Source organism: Salvelinus fontinalis, chromosome 10 (assembly GCF_029448725.1).
Source record: "Salvelinus fontinalis isolate EN_2023a chromosome 10, ASM2944872v1, whole genome shotgun sequence".
Classification (NCBI taxonomy): Eukaryota; Metazoa; Chordata; class Actinopteri; order Salmoniformes; family Salmonidae; genus Salvelinus; species Salvelinus fontinalis.
The window spans coordinates 3,955,000-3,974,793 of NC_074674.1; the positions used below are offsets into that span (position 1 = coordinate 3,955,000).

The window sequence follows — 19,794 nt, forward strand, 5'->3', positions numbered from 1 at the left end:
CATATGTGTACTGATCAACTCTCTGTCGAAGGTGGTCAATGAATTCAACCTTTATTTCATGCTTCGATTGAGAACCTGCAGCAAGATCCTGCATGTCATTACATTTTTAAAGACTGTTAGGAGTGGAGGATATGCTGAGACTAGTGGACATTCTATGCATGAAGTACCACGAGCACAGCAACAGTATTGTTTACCCTAGAAACAGGCCACTGATGATGTGGACTTTCTGGAAAGGAACTTGGATAGCAATTTTAAAAAGCTATGTTGAGATTTGCCTTTTTAATGTTTTGGAAAAGTGTTGATTTTGCCGCATGATGAACAACCTAAAGTTAACCGCGACACTGGGGCGTACTGGGTGCTAGCGAGTTGTTTTCACAACAGGACCGTTTTCTGTTGTGTTGTTGGGAACGAAAGAAATATGGAGTCTGAGGGAGCACCACTGAACAATCAAAGGGAGCAGACATCGATCTGCTTCAAGGCCTTTATGCTAAAAAATAGCACAAAAAGTAACCTCAACCTGTGAGTTGAGGTTGATGAGGTATGATTGCTATAGTGGATGGGTGATGCTAGCGTGTAAGTATGACACTCTTCTCCAACCTTTCCAGCTATGACCATTTTGCACGGGTACTGACCAAGGTGATGGATGAGCGCCCAGAAAATGTGGTTGACGTAATTGAAGACATGAGCCATGAGGTGAAGCGGGGATTGCTGCTGGACAAGCAGAGCACATTGAGAGACATACCTCTGTCAGCTGCTGCACAGCTCCTGGCTGAGCAGCAGATGCTGCTGTTTTCACGGGGAGGGAGTGATGATGGTGACCAAGAGGTAAGGTGGCCAGGGCTACGTTCAGTACCAAAAATGTAATAGATAGTTCAATTGAACGGAAACGCTGCAGTACTGAAGGACCTGTTGAAAAACAAACACACAATATATACAAAAAGTATGTGTACACCCCTTCAAATGAGTGGATTCAGCTATTTCAGCCACACCCGTTGCTGACAGGTGTATACATTTGAGCACACAGCCATGCAATCTCCATGGGCAAATATTGGCAGTAGAATGGCCCGTATTGGAAGAGCTCATTGAATTTCAACGTGGCACCGTCATAGGATGCCACCTTTCCAACAAGTCCGTTCGTCTAATATCTGCCCTGCTAGAGCTGCCCCGGTCAACTGTAAGTGCTGTTATTGCAAAGTGGAAACGTCTAGGAGCAACAACGGCTCAGCCGTGAAGTGGTAGGCTGCGCACGCTCACAGAACGGGACCGCCGAGTGCTGAAGCACGTCTGTCCTCGGTTGCAACACTCACTACCGAGTTCCAAACTGCCTCTGGAAGCAACGAAAGCACAAGAACTGTTCGTCGGGAGCTTCATGAAATGGGTTTCCAAGGCCGAGCAGCCACACACATGCACAATGCCAAGCGACGGCTGGAGTGATGTAAAGTTCACCGCCATTGGACTCTGGAGCAGTGGAAACGTGTTCTCTGGAGTGATGAGTCACACTTCACCATCTGACAGTCCGAAGGATGAATCTGGGTTTGGAGGATTCCAGGAGAACGCTACCTGCCTGAATGCATAGTGCCAACTGGGAAGTTTGTTGGAGGAATAATGTTCTGGGGCTGTTTTTCATGGTTCAGGCTAGGACCCTTAGTTCCAGTGAAGGGAAATCTTAACGCTACAGCATACATTGACATTCTAGACAATTCTGTGCTTTCAACTTTGTGGCAACAGTTTGGGGAAGGCCCTTTCCTATTTCAGCATGACAATGCCCCCGTGCACAAAGCGAGGTCCATACAGAAATGGTTTGTCGAGATCGGTGTGGAAAAACTTGACTGGCCTGCACATAGCCCTGACCTCAACCCCATCAAACACCTTTAGGATGAATTGGAACGCTGACTGCGAACCAGGTCTAATTGCCCAACACAGCCAGACCTCACTAATGCTCTTGTGGCTGAATGGAAGCAAGTTCCCACAGCAATGTTCCAACATCTAGTGGAAAGCCTTCCCAGAAGAGTGGGGGCTTTTATAGCAACAAAGGCGAGGACCAACTCCATATTATTGCCCATGATTTTGGAATGAGATGTTCAATGAGCAGGTGACCACATACTTTTGGTCATGTAGTGTATATCAAAGTCTGTTCAGGAACGTTTTTGGGAAAACGTGTTGTTCAGCAAACTGAACGACCTATTTACCACAGCCACAACGTCTTTATTGTAAAAATACATTGTGGGAAAAAATTTACTTTTTGGTCTTAATTTAAGGTTAGGGTTAGGCATAAGGTTAGCAGTGGGGTTAGGTTTAAAATTTGATTTTAAGAAGATACATTTTAGAAATATCTCTTTGTGGCTGTGGTAACCAGTGACGACCCCGATTTAGGTGTCCTGTCTAGAGCTGTCCCCGGAAATGTCCCTGGTTAGTCCTCAGAAAGAAAAAAGCAACTCTGATGTTAAATTGAGGCTGATTTAGCCATCCTATCAATAATTAAACGCTGTATTCGCATGTAAACATGCTGTATATCCCTGTACCCAACTCGTTTGCTCCAGCGGCTTTGCAGCCGACCTTTTATGAGAACGTTTGGTTAGTGATACATTGTAACCACCGCATGATCAACCATGCCCATGGTTAGAAAGTGCATCCAACAGCATAGGCTACCAAACATGGGTGATTCAAAAATGACTAAATAGGCTAAGATTAATAAAACGGTGGAGGGGTAATACATTTCTGTGTTATAATTAATACAAGTACTTGAAAGTACTCACTGCGGGTCCGCTCATTGGGCACGGGCAGCCGCCTATGGTGGCATATTGATGAGGGTGGCATTTTATGAGCTAAACTTGCCGATACGCACCACCAACAACAACACAAAAAACTCACATAATTCTGTCAAAAAAGAATGACAATTTATCTCAAACAGTGGCATATGGGCTTTTTAGGTGTGCGCTGATGTCGCCCTGTGCCGCAAAATATTTTGTGCGTTGATGCCGCAAAATATTTTGCTTGTCCATTCCCAGCGCGCCTCTCCAGGGTGCTTTTGGAAAGATGCATCGCTGCAGCGCTCCACCAACGTTCCGTCAAAAAATCTAATAAAAAAATCTAACATAAATCATGTAGCAGATATAGGACATGGTATAAATAGTTTGTGACCTTTTCATTAGCCTACAGGCTGGAGATAAAATGTATGACAATGTAATGAGACACTTTTTACATCATGCAGGTTTTTCAGATCAAATAGCCTAACCTAAATGACACTCAATCAAATAAAAAAAGCGCTGTCATTTTAACAAACAACATACACTAAAAACAGCACAGGTCAAAGTAAAATGGACAATATGGAATGGACAATGACAACTGTTGTCCTTGAGTTTCACCCCATTGTCATGATCAGTGTGGTTTCCTGTTTGTATCAGCAGATTTTTGACAAGCTGATCATAACGAAAAATAAAATGATTCTGCATTTCCTGCTGTGTAAACACATAGCAAATAGGCTCCCTATAACTCCTTATAACTTTTGGTAGGAGATATTCAGAGCTTAAATAGCCAAATTGATTAGTCACAGGAATCAGGACTAATAAAGCCGATGTAATGGCCTGTTTTACAAACGCTGAGCCTATACCACATGGACGGGCATTCATAAAATTTAATTGCGGGCCGAAATGGTAGTCTACACCTCAGTAAGCACGAGCCGACGTTTTTTGGACTTCTTTGTTTGTGTTTTACAAACGGTAGGCTTACCACAGATGGGAATACATAAAATTCAATTTCAGGCAACACTGTGGGCTACACCTCAGTAAGCACGGCCGGGCGACGCCTTTCGATGTCTTTTTTGGTGCAGTTACGGACCGGCCTTGATTTCCACATCCACATCCACATTGGTTTTTGGTCCGGTCCGGAACAAATCTGAACCAGTCATAGACGTCGATGTGTGGTCCAGACTGGCCTTTATTTCAATGCCCACGGTCATTGATTTTTGGTTCGGTCTGGACCAAATCTGAACCAGACATTGACCAATCATAGAGGTCTATTTTTGGTGATTTTGTCCAGTCTGGACCAGCCTTGATTTGGCCAAAACATATGTCTATAAATTACTTATTTTCAACTTGCATTCAGAACCAAAAACGAACCTGATTCCAACATCCGGAAAATGCGTATTTTTCAACGTCCGAAAAATATGTATTTTCAACGTCCTGGAAAATATTATTTTAAACACTCAGAAAATATATTTTCACCTTTCATTTTGCTTAAAGAGACTGTTCTAGTTTTCGGGGCAGCATTGGTCTGGCAGAACGGCAAGGACCGGCCCTGATAAGTGCTATAGTGAAAATTGATGGTAAAATAAAGTTCCATTCCAATGTTTTTATATATTTCTGCGCAGCGACACCCCTCATTTTCTTTTCCAAAATCAGATCACTTTACCAAGAGGAGGAACTGGTAAGAAAACAAATTACGATAGTAGTCCTTGCACATTCACTTTACCAAGACTGATCTGGGGATTGGATGAGCAAGTTGTATAGTGTGATCAATAATTATTTCAATGTGTCTATGTCTCATTAGGTAGAAACACCGCTCCCCAATGTGAGTGAAGTCGGCTTTTTACTGGAGCAGGCTGGAGTGGGACTGGGCAGAGAGGAGATGCTGAAGGTTTTTCTGGCACTCAAGCAGTTGGTAAATTCCCAACCACTAGCACGCTGCCGACTCTGGGGTAAGATCCTGGGCACTGAGGGCAACTATCTTGTTGCTGAGGGTGAGTATAGAGATGAGGAGGAAGGGATTCATGAGGAAACAGCGGAAGACGCAGAAGGAGAACCTCGGGATGATGATGAGGAAGCTGAGATGGTGGAAGTGGTGAGTTACTGAAAAAATCTGTCTGACTATGTTGCTTTCATATTACGTTTCTTCTTTTATGAAAAATGTATAATGACTTTACTTTTTAGATTGATACACTCCCAAGATCCACTTTCAAGCCGCCACCTGTGGTGCCAAAGGAGGACAACCGCACAGGTGTGAACAAATTCACTTACTTTGTGTGCAGAGAGCCTGGCCTTCCCTGGATGAGGCTGCCCACTGTCACTCCTACCCAGATTACAGCTGCGCGCCACATCCGCAAATTCTTCACAGGGAGACTGGAAGCCCCCATTGTTAGCTATCCTCCTTTCCCTGGCAATGAGGCTAACTATTTGCGAGCCCAAATTGCTCGCATCTCTGCCAGCACACAGGTCAGTCCCCTTGGGTTCTACCAGTTTGGAGAGGAGGAAGGTGAGGAGGAAGAGGAGGGAGCCCGAGACAGCTTTGAAGAGAATCCTGACTTTGAGGGTATTCCTGTTCCTGAAATGGCAGAATCTCTATCCACCTGGGTGCATCATGTCCAGCACATTCTCCAACAGGTAATTCTGACTTAAAAACATTCATTTTTTCTGTGTGATTTTGATCAACAATTTTCAGGTATACTCCAGACCATTTTTTTTTTGCCCAGTAAATTATCATATGGCCTCTCCTAGGGTCGCTGTGTGTGGGTGAACCTGGCTGAGAAGCCTGAGGATGACTTTGAGGAGGAAGCAGAGGAAGAGGTGAAGGAGGAGGCTGATGAGCCTGAGCCAGAGGTGGGCCCCCCCCCCCTCCTCACACCACTCTCTGAGGATGCAGGTCAGTCTATTCTAGTCTGTGTTGGCCTACGATAAGGTGAAGAGACATTTTCACTCGATTCTGGTAGCATGTTATAAAACAATTTATGTATTAAACAAATTTTGACTGTTTGCTTGTATGTGCATTTCAGAGATTACCACCACCCCTCCCTGGAGCTCCAAGATGTCCTCCACCCTCATCTCTCAGTTTGCTGTTGCGGTGCTACGCTCCAACCTCTGGCCAGGGGCTTATGCTTATGCCAGTGGAAAGTAAGTTTGGGTTCTTTATTTGCTGAATGTTATTCAGGGAATGTTTTGTTATATGTTGTTGTAACCGTGGCATAGACAACATCCCCAATCAAATAAATGTTTTTGTTTCCTAATTTAGGAAGTTTGAGAACATATACTTTGGCTGGGGCCTGAAATTTGCAGGGGAAGTCTACACTCCAACTTTTCCAACAATGCCCCAGCGAGAATACACCAGCGGGCCAGAGATCACAGAGGCTCTGGACCCCAGTCTGGAGGAAGAGCAGGCCCTGAAAGCAGCCCTGGAGGAGCAGAAGGCTGCCCAAGATGAGACAGGGGGCCTGGGAGGAGATGAAGAGGAGGATGATGATTGAGGAAGACTTTGTAGGAAACAGACACTACATTACAAAATTGACTGTTGACTAAAGCCATAACTTGTCAAGCTATCACAAATTAAACAATTCGCAGAGCAATGTCCTGTGCCTCTTTTTTTTTACAATCACAAAGCTGTTTTTGAAGATGAACTGAGAAAATTATGTTTGTGCATTTAATTCACATCTTTTTGTTTAATAATCTTTCTTGGACATCAGACCGTAGTCAGATGTGTTGGCATGGCAGACTTCACTGTTTATTCATTTCAATATGAAGCGGACAAGGAACTCATTACCTCAATGATAACTCCTGTCAGAATGTGTGGGGTGTTCCTTCAATAAGATATCTCTATAACCATAAATGAGCATGACAGAAACTACAGAGAATAAGAAAAATACATAATTTTAAAAATGTATTTTGCATTACAACAAAACATGTAATGTAATGCAATACAAGTCTGAGGTCAAAAATCTAATTAATATTTGATTAATCTGCCATCCCAGGGAATTAGGTTAAAGTCCATTCTGTAGATCAAATGAGGCAGACAATTATATGGATAATGAACTGCTTTTATTTTTCACTGCAAACTTGCACATCCTTCAATCACAGTCATCTGTAGCTGTGTAATACAGCTGTTTGAGTAATGCATACTTCAATGTACATGCACAACATGTTACCTGTTATTAATCAAGCCAGAATATAATTGAAAACCAAATGTTTAATCAAGATGTGAAATAAATAAAAGATGGGATAATACAGGTTAATCCATGGAATCATCCTAGTTCTGCCAATAGCACTGAGGTAATCCAGCTTCCTGTGTAGGAATTTAAAGAGATCCCCTTTGGAATGACAACATAAAAATAGTATCTACAGTATAATAATAAAACAAAATTCAAAATGTTCACAGTTCAGAGATCAATAAATAATGATTAAAAGGGGAATGGCTGCTAGTAGACACACTGAAATAATTATACTCATCAACAGAGTTAAACATGTGTTCCATCTCTTCCAAAGTCTTAATTCAATATAAGATAGTAACTAAAACATTTTTGGCTGATGAGACTTTGCTATTGTGTAACACAACAGCAGCATAATTGAGCAATGACCAATATATTTAAAAGTAGAAGCCTCAATTTATGACTAAAACACTGTTTTTAATTAACTAACCAATTTAAGACATATACTGTATGTTCTAGTAGAATATACTGTTGCCCCTGGAAATGTCCAGTTCAGACATGACCTAAAACCATTAACACTTAAGACAGTTGTGTGGAGTTACTATTACAGAAAATAACACAACAGAAATAAACTATAACAAAGTTATTATCCACCTCATTTGGATGGGCTAGCTAGTACACCTTTATCTACTTGGTGCTATTCTACACAGGTTTTAGCCAGTAGTTCTTTGGGGTCTGGGCCAGAACCCTTATTGCTTGACAACACATCACACAGATTAAGAAGTGGATAGACAGTTATGAAACACTAAAGGGTTCAATGCCTGGTGATTAAAGGATGAAAACACTCAGAGAGAAACATTTAAGATTGGTAAGTTATTCAGGAATGGGATGTGATAAAGTTCCAGGAGTAGTGAGGGAGATGATGATTAGTTCTGATGGATTAGAAGAGGGGAGGGGATTAGCGAAGGTCGCTCTCGTCATCCTGTATTTGTTTTTTTATCCTCAGTAACATAGTAGTGTTCCACTGATCCAATCTTGAGATGGAGTCAAAGTCCTTCACCTGTTAAGAGAAGTAGAAATGGTTTAATAGACAAACATAATTCAGTGATCATGGAATGGCAAGTATAAGAAAAACCTACCGCATCAGTGAATGCATCAACATCCTGCTCCTCATATGCATCTAGAAGTTTCTGTTAAAATAAGCATAAGCCATGTTTTGTATACAATATAACACTCAGGAAATGCCATGTTTTATTTTTGGTTTCTACTACAAATACCATAAATGTTATATTCAGTATGCACTCAGATAAAAAGCCATTTAAAGAGCTGTTTAACTTTGAAACACAATAGACTTACCTTAACCAGTTTGCACTCTCTAGCATCTGAGAAGGCTGGAAACATATCCTCATATCTCTGTACAGACAGCTGTTGGTAGACAAGAAATATGAACAGGGTCAAACCTAGTACATAGAGGCTGTGTGATGTAGGTATACAGAAATAAAAGTCTCACCCTTGCATTAAGCATGTCCACACAGAAGTGACAAAGAGCTGCTTTGAAGAAGTGGTCTTTAGCGCCATACTTCAACAGGACGCTATCCATTGCATAAGTTCCGATCTAGGAATTACACAAAACAAACTCATAATGAGGTAATTGGGAAAGCCCACTAAGTTAATTGGTGATTTAAATCACCATAATATACAGTGCATTCGGAAAGTATTCCGACCCCTTGACTTTTTCCACATTTTGTTACGTTACAGCCTTATTTTAAAATGGATTTAACAAATCTCAATCTATGCACAACACCTCATAATGACAAAGCAAAAACAGGTTTAGATTTATTTGCAAATGTATAAAAAAATATCACATTTACATAAGCATTCAGACCCTTTAAATCAGTACTTTGTTTGTTGAAGCACCTTTGGCAGAAATTACAGTCTCGAGTCTTCTTGGGTATGACACTACAAGCTTGGAAAACCGGCATTTGGGGAGTTTCTCGCATTCTTCTCTGCAGAGCCTCTCAAGCTCTGTCAGGTTGGATGGGGAACATCGCAGGTCTCTCCAGAGATGTTCGCTCGGGTTCAAGTACGGCCTCTGGCTGGGCCACTCAAGGACATTCAGAGACTTGTCCCGAAGCCACTCCTGTGTTGTCTTGGCTGTGTGCTTAGGGTCGTTGTCCTGTTGGAAGGTGAACCGTCCCCACAGTCCCTGCCACTGAAAAACATCCCCACAGCATGATGCTGCCACCACCATGCCTCGCCGTAGGGATGGTGCCAGGTTTCCTCCAGACGCGACGCTTTGCATTCAGGCCAAAGAGTTCAATCTTGGGTTTCATCAGACAGCTTTGGTAGGCAATATAGTGGTGTGTGTGTGTGGGGGGGGGGGGGGGTGGGGGGGGGGGGGTTGCCATTTCACAGGCTCCTAACCAAAATGGGCTATTTCTATATTTTCGCATTTTTTGTAACTAATTTTGTACATAATGTTGATGCTGCCATCTCTTATGACCGAAAAGTGCTTCTGGACATCAGACCAGCGATTACTCAACTCGAACTGGACAAAGATAATTTTCTTTAATGAGTCCGATGCGATGGATATACTGCTTTGTCAAGAAAAGGGCCAAATCCCCATCATCAGCATGACGAAAAGATGGAGAAAAAGGGGGAGGAGGGCCTTGTAGGGGGAGGGGTGCCTTGTAAGAATTCGCAGACGAGTGGGTAAACCACCACTTCCCTCCATATTATTGGCCAACGTGCCATCATTGGAAAACAAACTGGGCGATCTACAATCAAGACTATCCTAACAGCCGGACATTACAAAAAAAAAACGAAAATATTATGTTTCACCGAGAAGTGGCTGAACAAGCCCCCATTAACATCGACAGGGCTGAAGTGGAGCGGGTCGAGAATTTCAGGTTCCTTAGTGTCCACATCACCAACGAACTATCATGGTGCAAACACACCAAGACAGTCGTAAAGAGGGCACGACAACACCTTTTCTCCCTCAGGAGACTGAAAAGATTTGTAATGGGTTCCCAGATCCTCAAAAAGTTCTACAGCTGCACCATCAAGAGCATCCTGACTGGTTGTATCACCGCCTATATGGCAACTGCTCGGCCTCTGACCGTAAGGCGCTACAGAGGGTAGTAGGTACAGCCCAGTAAATCACTGGGGCCAAGACTCCTGACATCCAGAAGCCATTCTCATGGCTTCTGGAGGGAAATGCTGTTGGAATGCTCAACCGGTGTCGCTCATTCAGCCGACAGAAACTTTCAACCGGTTTTCCCCATTATGTAGCGAGTCGGAGTCTGAGTCTGAGTCTTCTCTTGTCTCTACTCCTCCCGTTACGGGGTCTGAGACGCCGAAGGCTCCCACCGTTAGCTCTGACAAATTGAAAACCCTAGTCATTGGCGACTCCATTACCCGCAGTATTAGACTTAAAACGAATCACCCAGCGATCATACACTGTTTACCAGGGGGCAGGGCTACCGACGTTAAGGCTAATCTTAAGATGGTGCTGGCTAAAGCTAAATCTGGCGAGTGTAGAGAGTATAGAGATATTGTTATCCACGTCGGCACCAACGATGTTAGGATGAAACAGTCAGAGGTCACCAAGTGCAACATAGCTTCAGCGTGTAAATCAGCTAGAAAGATGTGTCGGCATCGAGTAATTGTCTCTGGCCCCCTCCCAGTTAGGGGGAGTGACGAGCTCTACAGCAGTCTCAGCACTCAATCGCTGGTTGAAAACTGTTTTCTGCCCCTCCCAAAAGATAGAATTTGTAGATAATTGGCCCTCTTTCTGGGACTCACCCACAAACAGGACCAAGCCTGACCTGCTAAGGAGCGACGGACTCCATCCTACCTGGAGGGGTGCTCTCATCTTATCTACCAACATAGATAGGGCTCTAACTCCTTTAGCCCCACAATGAAATAGGGTGCAGGCCAGGCAGCAGGCTGTTAGCCAACCTGCCAGCTTAGTGGAGTCTGCCAATAGCACAGTCAGTGTAGTCAGCTCAGCCATACCCATTGAGACTGTGTCTGTGCCTCGACCTAGGTTGGGCAAAACTAAACATGGCGGTGTTCGCCTTAGCAATCTTATTAGGATAAAGACCTCCTCCCTTCCTGCCATTATTGAAAGAGATCGTGATACCTCACATCTCAAAATAGGGTTACTTAATGTTAGATCCCTCACTTCAAAGGCAGTCATAGTCAATGAACTAATCACTGATCATAATCTTGATGTGATTGGCCTGACTGAAACATGGCTTAAGCCTGATGAATTTACTGTGTTAAATGAGGCCTCACCTCCTGGTTACACTAGTGACCATATCCCCCGTGCATCCCGCAAAGGCGGAGGTGTTGCTAACATCTACGATAGCAAATTTCAATTTACAAAAAAAAAAATGGCGTTTTCGTCTTTTGAGCTTCTAGTCATGAAATCTATGCAGCCTACTCAATCACATTTACATTTACATTTAAGTCATTTAGCAGACGCTCTTATCCAGAGCGACTTACAAATTGGAAAGTTCATACATATTCATCCTGGTCCCCCCGTGGGAATTGAACCCTGGTCCCCCCGTGGGAATTGAACCCACAACCCTGGCGTTGCAAGCGCCATGCTCTACCAACTGAGCCACACGGGACCAATCACTTTTTATAGCTACTGTTTACAGGCCTCCTGGGCCATATACAGCGTTCCTCTCTGAGTTTCCTGAATTCCTATCAGACCTTGTAGTCATAGCAGATCATATTCTAATTTTTGGTGATTTTAATATTCACATGGAGAAGTCCACAGACCCACTCCAAAAGTCTTTCGGAGCCATCATCGACTCAGTGGGTTTTGTCCAACATGTCTCTGGACCTACTCACTGCCACAGTCATACTCTGGACCTAGTTTTGTCCCATGGAATAAATGTTGTAGATCTTAATGTTTTTCCACATAATCCTGGACTATCGGACCACCATTTTATTACGTTTGCAATCGCAACAAATAATCTGCTCAGACCCCAACCAAGGAGCATCAAAAGTCGTGCTATAAATTCTCAGACAACACAAAAATTCCTTGATGCCCTTCCAGACTCCTTCTGCCTACCCAAGGACGTCAGAGGACAAAAATCAGTTAACCACTTAACTGAGGAACTCAATTTAACCTTGCGCAATACCCTAGATGCAGTTGCACCCCTAAAAACGAAAAACATTTGTCATAAGAAACTAGCTCCCTGGTATACAGAAAATACCCGAGCTTTGAAGCAAGCTTCCAGGAAATTGGAACGGAAATGGCGCCACACAAAACTGGAAGTCTTCCGACTAGCTTGGAAAGACAGTACCGTGCAGTACCGAAGAGCCCTCACTGCTGCTCGATCATCCTACTTTTCCAACTTAATCGAGGAAAATAAGAACAATCCAAAATTTCTTTTTGATACTGTTGCAAAGCTAACTAAAAAGCAGCATTCCCCAAGAGAGGATGGCTTTCACTTCAGCAGTAATAAATTCATGAACTTCTTTGAGGAAAAGATCATGACCATTAGAAAGCAAATTACGGACTCCTCTTTGAATCTGCGTATTCCTCCAGGGCTTAGCTGTCCTGGATCTGCACAGCTCTGCGAGGGCCTGGGATCGGGAGAGACACTTAAGTGTTTTAGTACTATATCTCTTGACACAATGATGAAAATAATCATGGCCTCTAAACCTTCAAGCTGCATACTGGATCCTATTCCTACTAAACTGCTGAAGGAGCTGCTTCCTGTGCTTGGCCCTCCTATGTTGAACATAATAAACAGCTCTCTATCCACCGGATGTGTACCAAACTCACTAAAAGTGGCAGTGATAAAGCCTCTCTTGAAAAAGCCAAACCTTGACCCGGAAAATATAAAAAACTATCGGCCTATATCGAATCTTCCATTCCTCTCAAAAATTTTAGAAAAAGCTGTTGCGCAGCAACTCACTGCCTTTCTGAAGACAAACAATGTATACGAAATGCTTCAGTCTGGTTTTAGACCCCATCATAGCACTGAGACTGCACTTGTGAAGGTGGTAAATGACCTTTTAATGGCGTCAGACCGAGGCTCTGCATCTGTCCTCGTGCTACTAGACCTTAGTGCTGCCTTTGACACCATCGATCACCACATTCTTTTGGAGAGACTGGAAACCCAAATTGGTCTACACGGACAAGTTCTGGCCTGGTTTAGATCTTACCTGTCGGAAAGATATCAGTTTGTCTCTGTGAATGGTCTGTCCTCTGACGAATCAACTGTACATTTCGGTGTTCCTCAAGGTTCCGTTTTAGGACCACTATTGTTTTCACTATATATTTTACCTCTTGGGGATGTTATTCGAAAACATAATGTTAACTTTCACTGCTATGCGGATGACACACAGCTGTACATTTCAATGAAACATGGTGAAGCCCCAAAATTGCCCTCGCTAGAAGCCTGTGTTTCAGACATAAGGAAGTGGATGGCTGAAAACTTTCTACTTTTAAACTCGGACAAAACAGAGATGCTTGTTCTAGGTCCCAAGAAACAAAGAGATCTTCTGTTAAATCTGACAATTCATCTTGATGGTTGTAAAGTCGTCTCAAATAAAACTGTGAAGGACCTCGGCGTTACTCTTGACCCTGATCTCTCTTTTGACGAACATATCAAGACTGTTTCAAGGACAGCTTTTTTCCATCTACGTAACATTGCAAAAATCAGAAATTTTCTGTCCAAAAATGATGCAGAAAAATTTATCCATGCATTTGTTACTTCTAGGTTAGACTACTGCAATGCTCTACTTTCCGGCTACCCGGATAAAGCACTAAATAAACTTCAGTTAGTGCTAAATACGGCTGCTAGAATCCTGACTAGAACCAAGAAATTTGATCATATTACTCCAGTGCTAGCTTCCCTACACTGGCTTCCCGTTAAGGCAAGGGCTGATTTCAAGGTTTTACTGTTAACCTATAAAGAGTTACATGGGCTTGCTCCTACCTATCTTTCCGAGTTGGTCCTGCCGTACATACCTACACGTACGCTACGGTCACAAGACGCAGGCCTCCTAATTGTCCCTAAAATTTCTAAGCAAACAGCTGGAGGCAGGGCTTTCTCCTATAGATCTCCATTTTTATGGAACAGTCTGCCTACCCATGTGAGAGACGCAGACTCGGTCTCAACCTTTAAGTCTTTACTGAAGACTTATCTCTTCAGTAGGTCATATGATTGAGTGTAGTCTGGCCCAGGAGTGTGAAGGTGAACGGAAAGGCTCTGGAGCAACGAACCGCCCTTGCTGTCTCTCCAGGGCCGGTTCCCCTCTCTCCACTGGGATTCTCTGCCTCTAACCCTGTTACTGGGGCTGAGTCACTGGCTTGCTGGTGCTCTTTCATGCCGTCCCTAGGAGAGGTGCGTCACTTGAGTGGGTTGAGTTACTGACGTGAACTTCCTGTCTGGGTTGGCGCCCCCCCTTGGTTGTGCTGTGGTGGAGACCTTTGTGGGCTATACTCGGCCTTGTCTCAGGATTGTAAGTTGGTGGTTGAGGATATCCCTCTAGTGGTGTGGGGGCTGTGCTTTGGCAGAATGGGTGGGGTTATATCCTTCCTGTTTCGCCCTGTCCGGGGGTTTCTTCGGATGGGGCCACAGTGTCTCCTGACCGCTCCTGTCTCAGCCTCCAGTATTTATGCTGCAGTAGTTTATGTGTCGGGGGGCTAGGGTCAGTTGGTTATACCTGGAGTACTTCTCCTGTCTTATCCAGTGTCCTGTGTGAATTTAAGTATGCTCTCTCTAATTCTCTCGTTCTCTCTTTCTCTCTGAGAACCTGAGCCCTAGGACCATACGTCAGGACTACCGGGCATGCTGACACCTTGCTGTCCCCAGTCCGCCCGGCCTTGCTGCTATTCCAGTTTCAACTGTTTCTGCCTGCGGTTACGAAACCCCTACCTGTCCCAGACCTGCTGTTTTCAACTCTTAATGATCGGCTATGAAAAGCCAACTGAGATTTATTCCTGATTATTATTTGACCATGCTTGTCATTTATGAACATTTTGAAAATCTTGGCTCTCTCTAATTTTCTCCTTCTCTCTTTCTCTCGGAGGACCTGAGCCCTAGGACCATACGTCGGGACTACCGCCCGTGGTGACTCCTTGCTGCCCCCAGTCCGCCTGGCCTTGCTGCTATTCCAGTTTCAACTCTTCTGCCTGCGGTTATGGAACCCCTACCTGTCCCAGACCTGCTGTTTTCAACTCTTAATGATCGGCTATGAAAAGCCAACTGAGATTTATTCCTGATTATTACTTGACCATGCTTGTCATTTATGAACATTTTGAAAATCTTGGCTCTCTCTAATTTTCTCCTTATCTCTTTCTTTCTCTCGGAGGACCTGGGCCCTAGGACCATGCGTCGGGACTGCCGCCCGTGGTGACTCCTTGCTGTCCCCAGTCCGCCTGGCCTTGCTGCTATTCCAGTTTCAGCTGTTCTGCCTGCGGTTATGGAACCGCCACCTGTCCCAGACCTGTTGTTTTTCAACTCTTAATGATCAGCTATGAAAAGCCAATTGAAAATTATTCATGATTATTATTTGACCATGCTTGTCACTTATGAACATTTTTGAACATCTTGGCATAGTTCTGTTATAATCTCCACCCGGCACAGCCAGAAGAGGACTGGCCACCCCTCATAGCCTGGTTCCTCTCTAGGTTTCTTCCTAGGTTTTGGCCTTTCTAGGGAGTTTTTCCTAGCCACCGTGCTTCTACACCTGCATTCTAGCTGTTTGGGGTTTTAGGCTGGGTTTCTGTACAGCACTTCGAGATATTATCTGATGTACGAAGGGCTATATAAAATAAAATTGATTGATTGATTGATTGATCCAGGACCTATATACTAGGCGGTGTCAGAGGAAGGCCCCAAAAAATTGTCAAAGACTTCAGTCACAGACTGTTCTCTCTGCTACCGGAAAGACAAGTCTAGGACCAAAAGGCTCCTTAACAGCTTCTACCCCCAAGCCATAAGACTGCTGAACAATTCAATCAAATGGCCACCCAGACTATTTACATTGAGACCCCCCCCCTCTTTATTTTTACACTGCTTCTACTCGCTGTTTATTATCTATGCATAGTCACTTTACAAATTACCTCGACTAAATTGTACCCTCGCCTCAATATTGACATGTAATGTTGTTGTTCTACTTATTTTTTTAAAATTCACTTTAGTTTATTTAGTAAATATTTTCTTAACTCTATTTCTTGAACTGCATTGTTGGTTAAAGGCTTGTAAGTAAGTATTTCACGGTAAGGTTGTATTCGGTGCATATAACAAATACAATTTGATCTTGTTTCTCATGGTGAGTGTCCTTTAGGAGCCTTTTGGCAAACACCAAGCGGACTGTCATATGCCTTTTACTGAGGAGTGGTTTCCGTCTGGCCACTACCATAAAGGTGGAGTACTGCAGAGATGGTTGTCCTTCTGGAAGGTTCTCCCATCTCCACAGAGGAACTCTGGAGCTCTGTCAGACCAAGACCATTCTCCCACAATTGCTCAGTTTTCCCGGGCGGCCAGCTCTAGGAAGATTCTTGGTGGTTACAAACTTCTTCCATTTAAGAATAATGGAGGCCACTGTGTTCTTGGGGGCCTTCAATGCTGCAGAAATATTTTTGCTACCCTTCCCCAGATCTGTGCCACGACACAATCCTCTCTCAGAGCTCTAGAGACAATTCCTTTGACCTCATGGCTTGTGTGCCTTTCCAAATCATGACCAATCAATTGAATTTACCACAGGTGGACTCCATTCAAGTTGTAGAAACATCTCAAGGATGATCAATGGAAACAGGATGCACCGGAGCTCAATTTCAAGTCTCATAGCAAAGGGTCTGAATACTTATGTAACTAAAGTATTTCTAAAAACATGTTTTCACTTTATTATTATGGGGTATTGTGTGTAGATTGATGAGGGGGAAAAAAACAATTTAATACATTTTCAAATAAGGCTGTAACGTAACAAAATGTGGAAAAAGTCAAGGGGTCTGAATCCTTTCTAAATGCAATGTACATGAGTTAATACACACCTGTTCATAAATGTCAATGGCTTTCTGGTACTGTTCCAGTTGGGCAGTGTAGGTGGCAACTTTCAGAAGGCATTTATTTGCAGCACTACAATGAGATTGGCAAGTAAATAATCAGTTCAAAAGACATTTACACAACACCAAGAGAAAAGTATGAAAATTGGGATGGAATACACCAGTAAATCCCATAAGGGATTATGCAAGAACGTTAAAATACCTCTTTGACTCTTCCCCTTTGTAGTAATCTGCTGCCTGTTCATAGTGACAAATGGCCTGTGGATAAAAAAAAAAAATCACATTTACTTTTCCTGGCCTCTCATTGATATCAAAGGCTGAAATATGAGCGAAAGATCTATGAAAACAGTACATCCAGGCTGTATCACAACCGGCCGTGACTGAGAGTCCCATAGGTCAGCGCACAATTGGCCCAGCATTGTCCAGGTTTGGCCGGTGTAGGCTGTCATTGTAAATAAGAATTTGTTCTTAACTGACTTAACTACTTAAATAAAGGTTAAATAAATAAAAAAAGATCAAATATATTACAGGATACTACATTCTCTATTAGGCTCTTATGAGTGACTGGCCTTATCAACATCTAATAGCTCACTCTCGTAGATCTCAGCAATAGATATGTGGTGTTTGGCTGCGATGGTGAAACGGCCCTGCAGACAAGAAGAGGTGAAATAATAATCAACACACCATACAACTAGTGCTCCTGAACACTAGGCACAACTGTCTATCATTGAGCAGGCTTGAGATTTACTTCTTTAATATTACACTGTGTAGTGAATGCAGAAATTCTCCCAGCTTCTCACCATGTCTGTGTAAATTTCAATGGCTTGGTTCAGGCAGTTGATGGAGTCTGTGGAGATAAAAAGTACATTCAATTAGAAACCCAAAGTTACATTATAATAGGGCATATACAGTGGCATACATTTTTCAACCCTTGAGAATATAATAACATGTATATATGTCTGTCCCATAACCCCAATAAATGTTGACAATGCAACTAATCTTTTTCAGAGTGTAAAGTAAAACGGATGTACCCTGTGGGTCTGCTTTTTTGAAAGCATTGCCTGCATCAAGGAAATTGATGGCTCCATCAAGTTTGTTGTCCATCTGCAGATGAAGGTGTGCTGCTTGAGAGAATGCGTTGCCAGCAGCTGGAACAAAATATGAACCAAGATATTATGTTGGTGACACCCCACACACCCCTTGCAGTTCTAAATGTACACTATTCAATTCTAACCAAATCTTACCACTCCAATTCTTGGCCATTTTGAACATGTTTGCTGCCCTCACATACATGTCACAGGCTTCCTCATACTTGCGGGATGAACCTCTGGAGAAATAGACAGAAAATGTTATTTAGACCTAATACTACATATCACTATCAAAACATGTTGGTCATGACAACGAAGGAACAAGACAAAAAAAGGTGTTCCCGATATTTTTTCCCATCCAAATGGAGACAGATTTTTATGCAAATATTCAAAAAATCGTTTAAAAACAATATGCAGTGTGCCAACTCTGGTATTGGCACGTGGTTCTAACCAACAGCGCTGTTGGCTAGAGTGCACATATAGCCTACATGATGAGATTATTATTATGGACAAAAGAGCGAGACTATTTCTGTTTGTCAAATGGAAGCCAAAAATCGAGTATAGCGTCACCAGAATAAGACCCTCGATAGTGCTGTGGGCTAGAGCAAACTTGCCAATAGCAGAATATATAAAGCAACAACAAAAAGTGTGATTTAACCATCAGTAGAGTGGAAAATGCGATGGAAACCCATTTAACGTGTATGTTTTATTTTGTGCATGGGAATTTAACCGCAAAATGTATTTTATTTTCACTACGTCATCGCGCACATGCCTTTTATCTGCAACAAGTCCAATTTGATGGAAACATCTCTGTTGGGAAAATGCACATATAGTTTTTAATGCGGATTTTTGAATAGTAGCATGAAAATCTGTTGCCAATTGGATGTTAACAAAGTTTATGATTAAGAAAGCGGAGGGGGAACATTATGTGATATTCTCGATATTTTAACTTTCCTTACAATCAATCTCAAATCCTTTTTGTAATATTTAATGTAAATGTAATGTTTTGATGCTAATTTCCTCGTTTGATTACAAAAACTAGAGAAATATATAGGAAATAAAATCATAATAATATGATTATGATATGGAATAAAGATCATTCAAAAAGAGAAGCAATAAAAAAAAAGAGATGATGCAAAACAACTAACGTTAACTCATGAAAGAGAAAAGGAACAGAGATATGTTGTTGTTGTCATTATCTTGTTTAAAAACATTTGGGGGGGAAGGTGTTGGCTAAACCATTTAACAGGTGGAGCCAGCAAAGTGACATGACAACACTGTCAGTAGACCACAGATGAATAGGGAATCTGAGTAGACTGCGGCTAAACATTTGGTGTGTGTGTGTGACATAGCTAGTTAGTTAATGTTATCGTCACTGTACATAACGTTATTATTTTAGTGGTTTTTATTGTGTTTCGCAGCTACATTCTTTCATGTTAAAATAAATGTATGGGATCTGGAACAAGTAGCGAACGTTAACTAATACAAAACAAACACGCGAACGATAACTACTAAAGGTTAGCTAGGCTAGTTTGCGTTTACCCGAACAACGTCCCAAATCCTCGTGAGGATTTCATCTTTTTATCAGCCTCGGCCATGAGAGTCAAAGCCTCCTTCTCTTTCCCGGAATTATCCATCTTTTTAAAACAAATTATTATTCGTGAGCTCTGAAAATCGTACGTGGTATCCACTGCAGAAAACAGTAAACTCAGTAAAATGTATTTATGCTTAACTACGCGTCACGTCACACTGAAACC

The 19,794-nt window shown here is 42.6% G+C and overlaps 2 protein-coding genes across 2 annotated transcripts; one reads left to right on the forward strand and one right to left on the reverse strand.

Moving 5' to 3' along the window:
- The first annotated feature begins 91 nt into the window (after positions 1–91).
- On the forward strand, positions 92–6,368 carry rsph4a (radial spoke head component 4A). Its single transcript, XM_055935400.1, has 8 exons — positions 92–519; positions 606–825; positions 4,417–4,425; positions 4,549–4,839; positions 4,929–5,378; positions 5,493–5,637; positions 5,768–5,885; positions 6,004–6,368. Exons 1-8 carry the CDS (start codon positions 419–421, stop codon positions 6,233–6,235), a joined length of 1,566 nt encoding a protein of 521 aa, XP_055791375.1. The 5' UTR covers positions 92–418; the 3' UTR covers positions 6,236–6,368.
- A 413-nt stretch (positions 6,369–6,781) lies between these two features.
- Positions 6,782–19,788, reverse strand: napaa (N-ethylmaleimide-sensitive factor attachment protein, alpha a). Its single transcript, XM_055935409.1, has 11 exons — positions 19,580–19,788; positions 18,194–18,276; positions 17,981–18,097; positions 17,750–17,796; positions 17,519–17,596; positions 17,152–17,207; positions 16,938–17,022; positions 8,421–8,525; positions 8,267–8,335; positions 8,050–8,100; positions 6,782–7,970 (listed from the first exon to the last, which is right to left on the reverse strand). Exons 1-11 carry the CDS (start codon positions 19,672–19,674, stop codon positions 7,869–7,871), a joined length of 888 nt encoding a protein of 295 aa, XP_055791384.1. The 5' UTR covers positions 19,675–19,788; the 3' UTR covers positions 6,782–7,868.
- Between the last annotated feature and the right edge of the window lie 6 nt (positions 19,789–19,794).

Bases quoted from the DNA above. Each gene is read 5' to 3' on its own strand.
- rsph4a (XM_055935400.1), top strand. From the start codon at position 419: ATGGAGTCTGAGGGAGCACCACTGAACAATCAAAGGGAGCAGACATCG. The intron at 5,379-5,492 runs GTAATTCTGACT...GGCCTCTCCTAG, and splicing joins TCCAGCACATTCTCCAACAG to GGTCGCTGTGTGTGGGTGAA. The intron at 5,886-6,003 runs GTAAGTTTGGGT...TTCCTAATTTAG, and splicing joins TATGCTTATGCCAGTGGAAA to GAAGTTTGAGAACATATACT.
- napaa (XM_055935409.1), bottom strand. From the start codon at position 19,674: ATGGATAATTCCGGGAAAGAGAAGGAGGCTTTGACTCTCATGGCCGAG. The intron at 8,101-8,266 runs GTAAGTCTATTG...TTATTTTAACAG, and splicing joins GAGAGTGCAAACTGGTTAAG to AAACTTCTAGATGCATATGA. The intron at 7,971-8,049 runs GTAGGTTTTTCT...TTCTCTTAACAG, and splicing joins TTGATGCATTCACTGATGCG to GTGAAGGACTTTGACTCCAT.